The 15,761-nt window shown below is 52.3% G+C and overlaps 1 protein-coding gene across 5 annotated transcripts in view; it reads right to left on the bottom strand.

The window, feature by feature from the left end:
• SCRIB (scribble planar cell polarity protein) overlaps positions 1-15,761 on the bottom strand; it is a 74,040-nt gene that overhangs the window by 48,809 nt on the left and 9,470 nt on the right. For all 5 annotated transcript variants that reach the window (XM_042831281.1, XM_042831278.1, XM_042831279.1 and 2 more), the window contains exons 2-12: positions 9,193-9,310; positions 8,882-8,960; positions 7,509-7,598; positions 7,040-7,096; positions 3,938-4,001; positions 2,954-3,028; positions 2,726-2,870; positions 1,923-2,041; positions 1,522-1,721; positions 1,100-1,266; positions 55-179 (exon numbers count right to left, since the gene is read on the bottom strand). In XM_042831281.1, the coding sequence (XP_042687215.1) occupies positions 55-179; positions 1,100-1,266; positions 1,522-1,721; positions 1,923-2,041; positions 2,726-2,870; positions 2,954-3,028; positions 3,938-4,001; positions 7,040-7,096; positions 7,509-7,598; positions 8,882-8,960; positions 9,193-9,310 (1,239 nt within the window). The remainder of the gene's footprint in view (positions 1-54; positions 180-1,099; positions 1,267-1,521; positions 1,722-1,922; positions 2,042-2,725; positions 2,871-2,953; positions 3,029-3,937; positions 4,002-7,039; positions 7,097-7,508; positions 7,599-8,881; positions 8,961-9,192; positions 9,311-15,761) is intronic.

Genomic DNA, 15,761 nt, shown 5'->3' with positions numbered 1-15,761 from the left:
AACGCTGTGCCCACGCTTCCAGAGGAAGGTTACAACCCTGCAGGAACTCCTTACCCGCCTCTCAGCTCCAGATTCATCCTCGTCGTCTCCTTTGGGGTCATCCAGGAACTGAATCACACTGACTCTGTTTAAGTTCGTATCCGTCCAGCTCTCATCCACGCTGTTCTGCAGAAGGTTCTCTGGGGAGAAAGACAACAGAGTGGGAGCTACTCTCTGAACACGTAGGGTTGCGTGCTTGGACGAAAGACAGCTCTCAGCCTATCAGGACACTTCTATCAGTCCACAGCAGAGGGCTCTGATGCATCGGATGCACCTCCAGATCTTCTCACCTCTGTATGTGGCAGCTTCTACAGAACCCTAGTGAAGGGTTCAGGCTCACATCTTAAGGACTAGAGGAAAAGGTCGGACGAAGGCACAGATCAGAAGCATTAACACAGTTACACTACTACAATAGGAAGCAAACCTCACAGATAATGCACTACCCAGTCAGTAGATACAGCAGATGATCTGCAGACAAGGCTGCAGCACTCTCATGCTTTTAGCAGCCTCTGCCTTGGAAAGTTGGCATCAGCCCATAGGAGTCAAAGCGTGCTGCAGCCACTGCAGTAACCAAGAACGGTGCAACCAGGCAGAGAGGTTTGTGGTCTCTCCTCTACATCGCTTTCTGGACTGATGTACACAGCACTGCTGGAAGCGTTCACAGCACAGAATCATAGAATTGCTCAGGTTGGAAAGACCTTAAAGGTCATTGAGTCCAACCCAGCCATCCCACCCCACCTCTTACGGCCCTCTGCTAAATCGCGGCCCTGAGCACCACATCCAATGGCTGTTAAACACATCCAGGGATGGGGACCCAACCGCCTCCCTGGGCAGCCATTGCAGTGCTGAACAGCCCTTCCTGTACAGAAGTTCCTCCTGAGATCCAAGCTAAACCTCCCCTGGCACAACTTGAGGCCATTTCCCCTCGTTCCGTCACCAGTGAGAAGAGAGCAGCCCCGCTCTGCTGCAATCCCCTTCCAGGTACTGGAAGAGAGCCATCAGGTCTCCCCTCAGCCTCCTTTCCCCCCAGACCCTTCAGTTTTTCCCCACAATCTCTTACCTAGGCTAGGAGAGGGCTGCTGGGGAAGCAGGTAGCACGTGAGAACTTTTTCTCCCGTCTTTTCATCATCCTCTGTCTGGAATTTCAGCATAGGCTGGGATTGGTTTTCTGCCAGCCACAAGGCTTTCAGGTTAAGATTTGTCAAAGCAAAGGGCAAATTCTGGAGCCTGCAAGAGAAAGAAGGATGGTTAAACATAGTGGTAACGACGACACTTCCACTCAGCTCCAGCCTGCATCAGATAAGGACAGAGGGACTGCAGGTCCACCACTTCTGTATGCACAGAAGCAGCAATTCACGCTGCACGTGGCTCTGCCACAACCACACTACTGCATCAACTGCAGGCCTGCACTGCAAACAACTGTTTGCCCACAGGTGCCCACGGACACTTTGGACACCCGCAGCCTTTCACCCTCCTGCTGACCTGTTTCCTGCCACGTCCAGGACGTGCAGCTCGGTGGTGTTGGCGAGCTCTGCTGGCAGCAGGGCCAGGCGGTTGTCTCGCAGAGACAGGACGTTCAGGTTGGCACAGCCCCCGATCTCAGCCGGAAGGGACGTCAAACGGTTCCGATCCACGTTCAGGTTTGTCAGCTTGGTTAGCTTCCCAAGGGATTTGGGTAAGGCCTAAGAGGGACACAATTCAGTGGCTAATAAAGGACAGCAGAACGGGTATAGAGCCTTCTTGACAAGGAAAAGAACTGCCTTCTGTCCTAACAAGATGAGATTCCAGCAATTCCCACTACAGCCTCAGGACAGGTTCTCCCTCAGGTTCACAGCCTGTTCCATGCCCACTATTTATCTCAGGATGGCTGCTGGTATACTTACTGTCAGCATGTTCTCTGTCAGGATGAGTTCTGATAGGTTTTCACAGTCCCCAATTGACTCCGTCACCTCTGTCAGCCGATTCTGGTCCACCTTGAGGATGGAGAGCTGCTTCAGCTGACCTGCTCGGAGCAACAGGCAAATGTGAACTAAGCCACAGAGAGCTACGCTGTCCTATGATCATCTGCCCTAAATACCTCCCAAGAGGGATTTCCTAACCCAAGAACATAGGCCCTTCCTCCCAACCAGACTTTTTCCACAGATTTCACCCATGCATCCTTCCAGAACTTGAAGGGACCTGATAAGCAGGAGGGAAACTGACTTTCTACGCATGCAGAGTGTGATAGAAAGAGAAGAAATCGCTTTAAACTAAAAGAAGGGAAGTTTAGGCCAGTGTTAGGAAGAAATCCTTTACCTAAAAGTGATGAGACCCTGGCACTGCTGCCCAGAGAGGCGCAGGTACCCCATCCCTGGAGCTTCTCAAAGCCATGAATGGGGCCCTGGGCAGCCTGACCTGGTGGGGGACAACCAGCCCACAGCACAGGGTGGGAACTAATGAGCTCTGAGGTTACTTCAACCTAAACCATTCTAGGATGTGATTCTACAACACAGATCAAGATGTGATCTGTGACTCTACAACAAGAACCTGAACACAGCCTGCACAGTTCTGCTCAGCAGCACCATCTACTGCTTCTGCACTCTCCCAGCGACCGCATCCATCAGGCCCAAACGCTCTGATGGGCACAGCCGTGCCTGAAGCCTCCCCAAAGGAGGAGCCCTGCCCCACTTCCCATCCCAATACTCACCGATCCCATCTGGAATGCACTCCAGCAGGTTCTGTGACAGCAGCAGGTCCGTCAGTGCTACCAGCCCACTGACCTCGTTGGGCAGCTGTTCCAGCTTGTTCTCCGACACATCCAGGCAGACCAAACGGCGGAGATTGCCCAGCTCCTAGGATGGGAAAGGAGACCCTGTGGCTCAAAGCAGCAGCACAGGGAGGGAGTGGAGCAGTGAGGCAGTGAACAGGTACTCACTGGAGGCAGAGCAGAGAGCTGGTTGCGGTCCAACCACAGCTCACGCAGGTTTGGCAGCGCTCCCAGGGTATCCGGCTGTAACACAGCGTGACAGTATGGCGTCAGTCCTCCCAAGAGGAGAAGTTGCTCTATGATCCTCCAAATCCCACCAAGCCTCTGCAAAGCTTGGCACTCTTGCTGTTTTCACATCTCCTAAACCATTTATCCAAAGGTGTACAAACTCTTTGCGTCAGCACGCAGCAATCTGTTTGGGAACGTCTGGGCTGCCATACCGGCTGCAAAGCTCCAGCAAGAAACACGGGACACACCAGCAAAGACCTCCCAGCAGCGGGCAAGGCAAGAGGCAAACAGCAATCTGGAGGGGCTTTCTGCCAAAAAGCCTTCCAGGCATTAAAGGCAGAATTCAAGAACAACTTAATCTGCAGCTGCAAAATGAAAAAATATCACTGGGTTTTCCCCAAAGTGAAAGGAGAGCTGGGTTTCAGGACTGAGCGCTGGCTCCCAGCATGCTTAGGCTTTCAGCACTCCATGGAGACACCCCTGTCTGAGGGCACACTGGGCTGACACTGCTGCCAGGAGTAATGTGGGATGGTCCTTCACCTTCTGGCTGAGAAATTAAAACACAAAGGGGAAAGATAAAGTTGGCCCAGCAGCAATGAAAAGGAATGACAGCGCAGCACAGAAGTGAAAGGAAGTATCAGACAGAACCTCCTTGGAAAGGAAAATCCTTTGGCAGCTGCATAGCACGAGAGAACATCTCAGAGCAGGAGGACTTGGAAAAAAACAGAACGAGGTGTGCATGAGAACAGGAGGAAGGGCCAACGTAGCAAAGGAAAATTAAGCTGGGAGCAATGATTGGGCAGAGCCTTCCATACAGCCTGAGGGTCCGTTTCTGTGCACTTCAGACAAAAGCCCACTCACATGCACAAAGGTACAGGTGCTGCCCCCTCCCACCCATGTTCCTTCCCACCACCCCTCACCTACCAGGACTTCCAGGTCATTGCCACCAAGATCCAACTGCTCTAACTTGACAAGGAATGAGAGTGAACTGCAAAACACGGGGAGTAGAAATGAGAGGAGGGAAAGGAAGAAAGGACAGAGGGTTAAGCATCATCTCAAAAAATCACACCATTCTGAATAATTCCTAAACCTGACGGAGCACTGATCCCACCTCTTCCGTGCTCTGGGCCAACCAATTTAGGGACAGTGACACCTTCCTGCCATCAGAAAGTCTGCACAGGGAACTGCATTCAGCAGCATCAGCAGCTCCGAAGTAGGCAGTTTCCACTGTCACCCATCTGCCCTCTCCTCCTCCCACCACAAAGCATCACCTGAGCAAAAACACGATAGTCCACGGGCCACACCTCAACACTGCTGCCCATTTTGTCGCAAGGAGGGGATCACAGAGCAACAAACCATGGGAAACAGCAGAGGACCACACGTATCCAGGAGACAAGGGAAGCAGAGCTGCAGGGAGAGGCAAGAATGAAAAAGTGGGCGGCCCTGAACTGCGCAATGGGACGGCCACGCTGCCTCAGCAGAGGCTGAGACACACAGACAAGGAGATCACCAGGCAAGATGCTGCAAGAAGCCTGCAAGGAACCACAGTCAGTCAACAGCAGCGGCCCAAAGAATGCACAGACTGCACCCAAAACACACTGCTGATATCGAAGGCAACCCCACAACAGCACTCAGTTCTTCTGACGTGGCCCAGGTGCTCTCAGTTCAGTCCTACCCATCAGCTCCAACAACTACTCCCTTAAACAGGGCTTGCTGGCTCTTGCTTTACAGCGAGGCACAAATCCCATTTAAACCCTGCCTACGCTCCACAGTGAGAGACTTCAGACCTCTTTATTACCTCTATAAGGGACTGTCCTCATAAGGAAGCCACTGCATTAGTCTGTCAGCACAGCTCTGCATCTCAGCAGCTCCCACACTGAGGTACTGGAGGCAGTAAGAAGTCTGGCCTGCTGGACACAGGCAGTAAAATAAGGGCACTACATGGGAAGAGCAAGTTCTTGCATTTTGCAGCAGTGGATTTGGAGATATTAACTCAAGCAAAGGTTTATCAGTTACACTGCCAGAAGGATTCTGCTGGATAACAGCATCTCGTTACAGAATCACAGAGCAACCCAAGCTGGAAGGGACCCATAAGGATCATCACATCCAGTGCCTGCTATAACTGTACATTTGCTCTTTGACCTCTCTAAGTATGAAGCAGCCCTGACTCTACCTCAGCACCTTCACAGTTTGGTTTCCAAAACAGGGCCGGGTGAACCATGGGATTCAAGCTGATGTGAGGTCCTACGAGATGCATCAGTACAGATCCCCCCTCACCATTCCATGAGAACACACCAACACAAACCATGCTTCCAAGTGACTGGCAGGACGTCCCCACCACGTGGGAGAGATGAGGAGCAGCCATAGCTGTACAGCATGGACCGAAGGCCAGCCCATGAATTCACACTTGGACAAGTTAAGGTCGCTGCAAGTTGGAAGAGCAATGAAAACCAGAAGGGTGCTGGACTTGTTTAAAGTCATTCCTGGGCACAGTTTGTAGCTAAGTACAGATCTCATATTTGACAAATAGATCTGACACAAATTGCCTTGGCCTTTAGGACTCTAGCTTTGGACATGATCCTGTCAATGGTGGAACATGCAAAGAAGATGGAACTGTGCTGCAGAGTGAGCGCACAGACCGTATTTAATGCTCAGAGAAAAATCCCCAAACTCAGAGCGTGTTACGAGGGAACTCAGGGAACCAAAGGAACACGGGGGCACTCAAGATTTCCCAGAAAACATTTGGGTTTTTGTCACAGACTGAATTCTCAAAATCTGCACGCTTCCTGGTGTCCCTAGATAGTGAAAAGCCACTGGGATCATTCTTCATTGCAGCTTGGAAGCCCAATTCTGAATGCAGCTACTGGACCTCTTTTCTCATGCAGTTTATCACATGGTAGCCTCTGCCTGCAGGAACACTGAACTCATCCAAAGACAGCAGTGGGCATCACCTCCAGATCTGAACTCATCCAGCTTCAGCTCTCGCCTTCACTGTTCTGGCTCTATTCCACACAGGCTCACCTCAGCTGGAGATATCACGAGGACACGACCTTCCTGCAGCAGGGCTTCAGCGTCAGCTTCTGTGCACAGAAGGTCTTTGGGACTTTGGGATCAGGATGAGATGACAGAGTTAATTTGAACTAAGCTTCTATCACTGTGTGCTCACCAGGCACGACGGCTGGGAGCTGCTCAGTGCAGAATCAGCTCTGTTTTGGAAAGGACTGTCTGAATGGCCTCAGCTGATTCTGCAGGTAGATATAACTGATGCCATACAAACCCTGTGCCTGCAGATCTCACAGGAAAACAACTACCAGGAAGAGCATGCGTGAGTCACAGCAGCGTCCTGCAGAGGGGGAGGCACAGCTGTCACAGAAGCAGCAGACTGAAACTCCAAATACTCGCAGTACTTGTCTCATTGGAAGCTTCTTTTGCCCTCTTAAAACAAAATAGGAGAATGTAGAAGAAAACACAGGCAGCCAGATTGAATACTTGCCACGAACAGCAAGGATGCTAAGGAAGGGTGACAGTACAGCCACTGAAGACAGAGTGTGGCCACAAAACTCACTGCTATTCAAAAAAAGTCAGGTGGAATCCCTTCTGACATACAGGAGTCAGAAGTTAGCTGGATGGACAGGCAGGCAGAATACAAGCTGACAGAGCTGACTGAGATGCAGCAGACACTTTGTGTGGGGCTTCAAAGCAGAGCTCTTCCAACCCCCACGTCAGAACACTTTTCTCCTCTTTTTCCAAAACAATCATCTTTTGTTCTACCTGAGGAGGAATAAGGATCCTCACAGAACCCTGTCTGCTCAAAAATCAGACCTGACACAGTACCTTCCCCTGCTCTAGAGCCCTGTGCCATTTCTCTCCCTCCTCACGGCAATTTAGAGGCTTGCAGCAAGATGCAGCTGACCTAACCAAAGCTTCCAGCTCTCCCAAGCAAAATGACAGATTCTTTACTACAAGTCCACAACGGATCAGGAGGAGTGATGGGGCAGGAGACCTCTGAAGCCACGTGACACTCACGTTGGTAGAGTCTTCAGCAAGTTCTCCCGTAGCTCCAAAGTCACCAGGTTTGCCAGACTGCAAGAGAAAAGGGAATGAGAAGGCCAGATTCACTGGAAGGACAGAACTACAAGAAGATACTCATATCCCTTCCCTTGAGACAGCCCCCAGTGGCCTGCACAAGCGCATGGATCATTTCATCATCACAGGACAGAGCACATCTGTTTGGAAAGGGGCAAACGGGCAAGCATAAAGGGAGAGGGAGGACTTGGGAGGCCAGGATTTACTCCTTGCCTCTGCCATTGACTGTAGGTAGTATAAGCAGCTGGAAAGGAAAGGAACCTTCTCACAGGCTGCCTTTCCCAACAAGGAGAATACCCAGAGGTGCAGTACGACCAGGAGAGCAGCACTCTGTAGCTGCAGGGCACAAGTGAGCACGGTGCCCCACTCCCACCTTCCCCTCCTTGCTAAGGAGCAGAGCCACACTCACTTCCCGATGTCGTTGGGGAGGCTCTGAAGGGAAACATCGTTCAGGGCCAAGTGGCCCAGGCTGCGCAGCTGCGTGAAACCCTCAGGAAGCCTGTGAACAGACAACAGAACAAAACACCATCAGTGCTGAGCACAAACCCAGTGCTGAGCTCTCTGCTCACATTCCCGGCAGCCAGTTCCACCCCAACTGGTATAGCAGGTGCGAAAGGGAGAAGCAGGAACCAGCCCTGACCCAGGCCGTGCTCCGTTTCCAAGATGCCATCACTCCCTTGCACCAAAGTTGCTGCATGTCCAAGTGACAAACACGTCTCTGAAGTATTTAAGCACCAACCCCAAAATGTGCCAGGTCATTCACCAAAACTTGAAAGGAGGGAGGGTGAGCTACCAACCCAAACACTCAGCAATGGATACTGCTGCACTCCCCAGGATCAGGCAGCATTACCAAAACAGTTTTGAGGTATCACAGAGGAAGGAAAGACCCTAAAGAGCAGAAATCCTTTCCTGTTCATAGGCTGTTCCTGGAGCAAACGACACATGTTGTACAACTCTGAGCCACAGAAACTGACAAATCATTGCAGGGTTTGAAGTGCCCATGGTACTACATGTCACACCTGTGCTTGGAGATCCCCAGCGACTGAAAAGCTTCTGCCCTTCTGCCAGTGTTTGGCACCACCAGAGGGAAGCAGAGTTAAATCTATTCAAACGTGAATCGGGAAGCAGCTGCCCAGCAGTATGAAGAGCAGTGGGCATGGGGAGACAGACTGGCACTTATCTCCAGGGGCAACAGCAGACAACACGCCACAGCATCAGTGCCTGGAAGCGTGGCTCCTCAAGGCAGAAAAGCCAGAACTTCGCAAGACAGCCAGAATAGAGGCAAGTAGAGCCAGAATACTGTAGAGAAGGCAAAGTGCTGCTCTTGGGCATAGTTCTGGCCACTGTAATACCAAAACAACCCAACAATTTCATCCTAAGCTATAAACAAAGCCAAGAGCAAAAAGGTCCAAGAGATAACGAATGACAACATGCAGCCTTCCTACCAGTCCTCTGCAATCCACTCAGTCCTCACCCACTCTGCTTTGTGCAGCACAGCGAAGGAGGAAGAGAGGAACCAACCTATGCTAGGAGGACAGAAGTCCCTGCCACCCACAGCAGTGGCATCGACATGAACAAAACCTCAGCAGCCAAGCCACAGACCCTGCAGAAGAAGGAACTGGCACCAGCTCTTCCCTATGCCAAATGTCCCATGTGTCATGGAGCAGACAAGCAAAGGTCTCGGCAAAGGGAAGACGACTGTAAGATGCAGACCAGAAAAAGGATGGAGAACTTCAGCTCTCATTCCCAGCTGCACAAAGGGGCTGCAATGCACCCTCCTACCTGGAAAGGGGATTCCCACTGAAGTCCGCGATCTCCAAGGATTTGCAGAATTTGATGCTTTCCGGAATTTCTGGAATGTCTGGGGGAAACAAAAGACGTGAAAGAAACAGAGGCCCGGAAGGAGTCTATTGTGTAGCAAACAGGACACCTGGTACCAGTGACAGCCTGAGACACAGCAAGACAAGTGAATGTTGATATGTTCACAGCTCCAGCCCCACGATGGACCACTCTGCAGCACTGCGAAAGGGAAACGCCTCTTTCAGAGCAGAAGTGCAGAGATGTGGTGCCGAGGGGCACGGAGCCGGCCTTACCATTGCGGGAGATGTCCAGTTCCACCAGCTGCATGAAGTTGGCCACCTCGGGGGGAAGTCTCTGGATCTCATTGTCACTCAGGCCCAGCTTACGGAGGTTCAAAAGCCTAAAGAAAGGCTGGGGCAGAAAGAGAACAGAAGCGGGTCAGAGGAGCTCCGTGAGCAATTCTCACCTCAGGGCAAACCCCAGTTCCCATCGTCTCCTCTCAGCGCCCTGGTGAGGCTTCCAAGTGCACTGCTGCACAGATGGGAGCCCCAATTACAGCCTGCAGAGACGAGGGCGAAAGTCAGCAATTAGTGAGGTTAACTTAATGACTGATGTAACATCTCCATCACATCACTGCCCTTCTCCTTCCCTTGTAAGATGCGCCGTGAAACAGAGCACCCAGGCATTCAAGCGATGCACAGTGCAGAGGTCACAGCACAGCAGCTGCCAGCAGACCTGTGATGTTCATGGCTCAGAGAAGCCAACAAAGGGACATCCCAACCAAACTCCCACCCTCACTGTACAGCAGATGCTTATGGCAGTTTGTCTTGCCAGGACATCAAAGATGTTCCCAACCTGCAGGGAAAGGTTTGTACCACATGGACTGGAAGAAAAGAGAGTAAACTGCCTGCAGGACCCAAGAACCAAGAACTGGAGGAGGAAAGCAAACATTTCTCATAGAAACTCATGGACTCAGAGTGACCCTTAGAGGTCTGCTAGTCCAACAGTACCTGACTTCTTCACGCCCCTGACTTTGGAAATTAATTATTTGGTGGTAAATTGGAAGATCCAATCAGACACCCTCTTTCCAGACATTAACAGCTCTCCGTATTTTTACCACCAAGCATCACAATAAGCAGCTCCTACAGTCCTGCAGCTGCTCTTGCTGCTGGATATGGAGTATGGGACAGGATGGAAATCAAGCTGTGGTGTTTGCTGCATTTCCTGGATTGTGCTGGGATAACAGACAGTCATAAGGCACTGCAGAAAGTCAGACAGCTTAAAAAGCTCACCTATAACCCCCAGGTACATCCAGAGCCCATTCCACACATCTGCAATAGTGCTGAAGTCTTTTTGCCTGTAGGTGTTTGCCTTCTGCCACACTACAGAGTGCTCTGGGTCGTCCCCACCAGTTCAGAGGGTTCAGACAACCAAACCTTTACAGGTAATAACCGACGATGCCAACAAAGCACAAGGAACAAACTGGTGATTGTGAAGCAACAAACACAATCACAGAAAGCCCCTCGTTGGAAGGGACCCATAAGGACCAGCAGGTCCAGCCCACAGCCCCACGCAGCAGCTCTGCAAACCCCGGGTCTGAGAGCAGCATCCCAACACCTCCTGAGCTCCGGCAGCTCAGCGCTGTGCCTGCTGCCCTTAGCAGCTGCTCCACATCCACTGCAGAACCTTTTCCTGATTCCCAACCTGGCCCTCCCCAGGTATCAGGAAAAAGATGCACAGACCACGAGGAGAGCAGCTCTCCCCACAGAAGGGACCACGATGAGGTCCATCATCTGACTGCAGACCCTTCTCTGCCACGGACCAAAAGCTTTGCAGCAGAAAAGCAAAGCCCTTCTGACGTCAAGCAGCACGAGCTCTCTTTAATTCAGTTTATCTAACGCAAAATCAGTTTAAGAAGAAAGGAAGTAGGTGAAAGTCTACATGACAACAAAGCCCCAAGCAGAGCAGGAGATGCAGAGCTTGATTTGCCATTGTTCCTTGAATCCTTCTCCTAATTTTAGAATGCAAGGAAATTCCAGGCAAGACATTGTGTTGGGCTGGGGAAGAGTGTGCTGCTGGAGAGCAACAAAGGGAAGAGCTCATCCACAGCCCGCAGCCCCAGCTGCTGTGCCTCTGGTACCAACTGTGAGCATCTCACATCACTTGTGCAGACTTCTGGATAAAATACAATAGAATTTACTGGAATGAAATCATGCTATATTGCAAGATACGTGGGAATTATGTATCGCCTCGTACCAGCACATCTACACTACTGAAAATGCTTGTGAACCAACTGCAGGCCAACTCAAGCACTGTGCTACCGTGACACCTTCAGTTCTTCCCACTTCACCTCTTGGAGCCGCTTGCAATATTGCAAAATATCCCATCCTGTGCACTCCCTTCTTACACCTATCACTTCTTCCTGACCCACTACTGCAGGACAAGAGAAATGGTTTGAAGCTGAGGGAGGGCAGATGGAGGTTGGATGTCAGGGAAGTTCTGTGCTGTGAGAGCGGTGAGGTGCTGGAACAGCTGCCCAGAGAGGCTGTGATGCCCCGTCCATCCCTGGAGGTGTTTGAGGCCAGGTTGGATGGGGCCCTGGGCAGCCTGGGCTGCTGTGAAACGGGGAGGTTGGTGGCCCTGCATGGCACAGGGGGGTTGGAGCTTCATCATCCTTGAGGTCCCTTCCAACCCTCGCCATTCTGTGATCCTGAATACTGATGGAGTGCCATCAGATCTGTGCACAAATTTCCATTCAGCAAACAGCACAACAACAGTCACATCCCATGTCCTGAGTGTAAGCAAAGCTGGACCTGAACAACACACTTTGATGTGACCAGAATTCAAACCAGGCAGAGGTCACCAGACCACAAGCAGAGCGCAGTGCTGCTGTGCAAGAACTGAGATTTTATACCTGCAAGAAGAGAAAATGAAGCAGAACACAAGCGACCCCTCATGTCTACACTGCCCAGAAGACCCTTTTTCATCACTACCAGGGCTGAAGTCAGTGTGAAGCAACCCATGACACTGGGACAGAATGGAGAGCTGACAGAACTGCACACACTAAATGCAGCACGATGCAACGCCCAGCTCTGCACTGAGATCTGGGAACTCCAAACTCCAACCACCACATCCAGGGAGCACAGCTGCACAGCAGACCCATTTGTGACAGCAGAAAGAGAACAAATTAATTTTAAAATCGTCACTGGGACTAAGAGTGAAAGCCCAAGCAAACGTCTCTTTGGAGGGCAGTAATTATCCCTTTTTCTAATCACTGCTGACCTTGTTTCGCACAGTGGGCAGAAACCATGACAAATTAAGTGCTGTGTGAATCTACTGAGATTAAACAAAACCACAGAGCAGTGGTGGAGCACTATAACAGGTTGCCCAAGGAGGCTGTGGATGCCCCATCCCTGCAGGCATTGGAGGCCAGGCTGGATGTGGCTCTGGGCAGCCTGGGCTGCTGGTTGGCGACCTGCACACAGCAGGGGTTGGAATCAGGCGAGCGCTGTGGGGCTTTTCATCCTAGGCCATTCTGTGATTCCATGATCTCAGGGCGACTGTGGCCACACCACAACCCGGGGTAAATGTGACGAGCTCCCATCCCCTGAGCTGTGACCCCACAGACATAGGATTCTATGAGGGCACAGTGAGGGCTGCAAGCAAGGGCCGCAGATCCCCAAATACAGCTTTGCTGCAGCGGGTCCAGCAGAAATACAGAACAGCTGAGGCTGGGAGGGATCTCTTGAGGTCAGCCCCAGAGGGCTGCTCACCGCTGTGAGAGCAGGCTCTGAACAGCAGCAGGGATGGGTGCTCTGCAATTTCACCAGGCACACGTCACAGAATCACACGATCATTAGGGTTGGAAAGGACCACAAAGTTCATCCAGTTCAACCCCAAGCCATGGCAACTGAGCACGTCCCCAGGTGCCACATCTCCACGGTTCTGGAGCACCTCCAGGGGCGCTGACTCCCTCACCTCCCTGTGCAGCTGTGCCACTGCATCACCACTCTTTCCAAGAAGGGATTGTTTCTAATATGCAACCTGAACCTCCCTGGGCACAAAGTCAGGCCATCAGCCCTTGTTCTATCACTGTTGCCTGGGCACACCTCGCTCCAACCTCTCTGCACGCTGCAGGGCCCCGGTGTCTTGCTCTGAGCACAGCACTGAGGTGCAGCCTCACCACAGCTGAGTACAGAGGGATGAGCACCTCCTGCTCTGCTGGCTGCACTGTTCCTGGCACAAGCTGGGATGCCATCAGCCTTCTTGGCCACCTGGCACACTGCTGGCTCCCGGTGAGCCGAGCATCAGCCAATACCTTCAGATCCTTTTCCTTTGCACACCTTTCCACCACTCCATCTCATGCCTGTAGCAATGCATGGGGCTGTTGTGACCAAAGAGCAGGACCCAGCACTTGTTTTTGTTGGATTTCATCCCATTTTCTTCAGCCCAGTAATCAATGCAGTGCATCCAGCTCTCTCTGTAGGGCCTTCCTTTACCGGGCAGATCAGTGCTTCATCCCAGCTCAGTGTCCCGCACCAACTTATTAAGGGTGCACTCAACGCCTTCGTCCAGATGGCCAATAAAGATACCAAACAGGGCCACCCCCAGTACTGACCCCTGCGTAACACTGCTCGTGGCCATTCGTCAGCAGGACAGCACTCTGTTCACCACCTCTCAGGTCCCGGCCATCAGCTGGTTTGCCATCCAGCAAAGAGTGCACCCACCCCAGCCACGGGCTGCCAACTCGTATCTGTGAAGGTGCCAGCATGACCAGTGAGGCTGTGACAAGGCCCCAGGACGCGAATGAAGGGTTATAACAGAGTATTGGTCAGGAACAGCAGCTTTCAGAGCACGATGCCAGGATGGGACCCACCCCCAAAGGCTGCCTTCTAATGCAGGGCAACGCCTGGCAGGGCCCTGCCTCCTCCCTCTGCTCACTCATTCAGAGGAATCAAGAAGTGGAAAATGCAAAAAGGAGAAAGGACAATGGATAAAAGGATCAGAACGAACCCTTTGAAATACCACTCGACTACGCCATTTCCCAGAAACAACAGACTCCCGAGGGCAGACCTGGAGAGCCAACAGTCCCACAGGATTAATGGCCAAGGAGCTCCCCCAGCCCGTTCCAAGGAGAAGCAGTGAAGCATTCCCTCTGCTTTGGTCTCTCAGGACGTCATCCTGTCCCTCAGGGGTGTTACCACGTCATCTCCATCCACATACTGAGGCACTGACCACCACTACCGTCTGGGCAGCGCTCTGCTATAGGCAGAAGAACACCCAACAGAGAAGAGTGCTTCCCAAGGCTGCAGCACCACAGAACAAAGCCAGGTCAGAAGCCACAATGAGCCTGCCTGCGATGCTACTCAGATAAGGGAGCAACAACTTATCCATCTGGAGACCAGGAACTGCCTTCACCATGTAAACACAGCCTTTGCCAGAACTGCACAGAACATTCCTGCCCTGGCAGTCAGAACCAGCAGTGCGTTCTAAGCTCCCAGGGCCACATGCCAGGCTTGGACCCCTCCTCGTTTCCTCAAAGACAACCTGAGCCCAGGGCTGCCCTGAGGACAAAGGCCCAGAGCCGCAGGCGTTGGATCAGGTGAGGATGGATCAGGTTGGGAGGTGGGGGAGACACCGACCCTGGGGGTGTTCAAGGAACGGCTGGATGTTGTGTTGAGGGACGTGGTTTAGTGGGAGCTGTTGGGAATAGGTGAACGGTTGGACTGGATGAGCTTTGAGGTCCTTTCCAACCTTGGTGATTCTATGATTCTATGATGCCAGCGTGCTTCTGCACTTCCAGCCCAAGCTGGAGGGGCTCCAGGCACAGCTCCTGCTCACCTTCCAACCCTCACGGCGCAGCGATAAGGACAGGTCCTCCCTACACCTCATAACTCTTAGGAGAATTTCAAGTCCAGCTGTCAGGCCCTGCTGGAACAGCTCCACTGCCTTCAGCAGGACAGCACACGTTTAATTAAAGGCCAAACCAGCCTCTGGAGCAGGAGGGTAATTACAACTCTCCCGGTGATTCACATGCCCAGCACCTGGTTCCCATGCTCCAAGAAGCGGGGTCACAGCAGCACGCAGCACAGCTCACCACCTGTCCCCAACCAGAGCCGAGGCACAGCGCTCGGCTGCTGTGGGCAGAGCTGTGAGCAGCGTGAGCGGCTCCTCGGAGCAAAGAGGGACTGCCCTGCATGTGTCAAACCCACCATGAGAAGTGTGAACAGAGCGGGGCTCCTCCTCCTCCACCTGCGACGAAAGGAAGAGCCACGCTTTGATGGCAGTGCCAGCAGGATTGCCTCTGGGCAAAGGCAGCTGCATGGGAGAGATCCACGCCGAGCTGGGAGCAGAACTACAAAGCAAAGCACTCGGGAGCTGATCACCTTCAAGGCTGAACTCGGTCCTTCCAAGTCACTGTGCTCAAAGCCAACTCATTACAGGTGAGGCCACAGAACCAGAAAGACTTCCACCCATCAGCTGGACACACAGACAGAAACACAGCCCTGCAGCAGAGCAGGAGCAGCCAGCTGCAGCACAGCACGGCCTGCTGCGTTTCATCGCCAGAGCAGAACTCGGCACACACCTTTCCCTACCCTGGGAGAAATGGCCCCAGCAATACGTATTGCCAGAATGCAAAGTGCAAGAAAAAGGAATTATTCCACCTGAAATGCAGCGAGATTAATGGACTTGAGCAGGACCAGTGTAACCAAGAGATCAGAACAGCACGGAGCTCCAGCTGAAGGGCAGCACCCAGGTTTGAAGGGAAGCCCTGATGCCAAGAGACCTCAGTGAGGTCCCTATGGGAGACCTCAGTGCTCTCCACCACTCTCTGAAAGGTTGTAGGTGGGTGGGGGTCGGC

This window comes from Centrocercus urophasianus, unplaced genomic scaffold, assembly GCF_019232065.1.
Source record: "Centrocercus urophasianus isolate 14NV4802_14NV808 unplaced genomic scaffold, USGS_Curo_1.0 seq_359, whole genome shotgun sequence".
In the NCBI taxonomy this organism is placed as follows: domain Eukaryota; kingdom Metazoa; phylum Chordata; class Aves; order Galliformes; family Phasianidae; genus Centrocercus; species Centrocercus urophasianus.
This window is presented reverse-complemented; position numbering and strand designations above follow the sequence as displayed.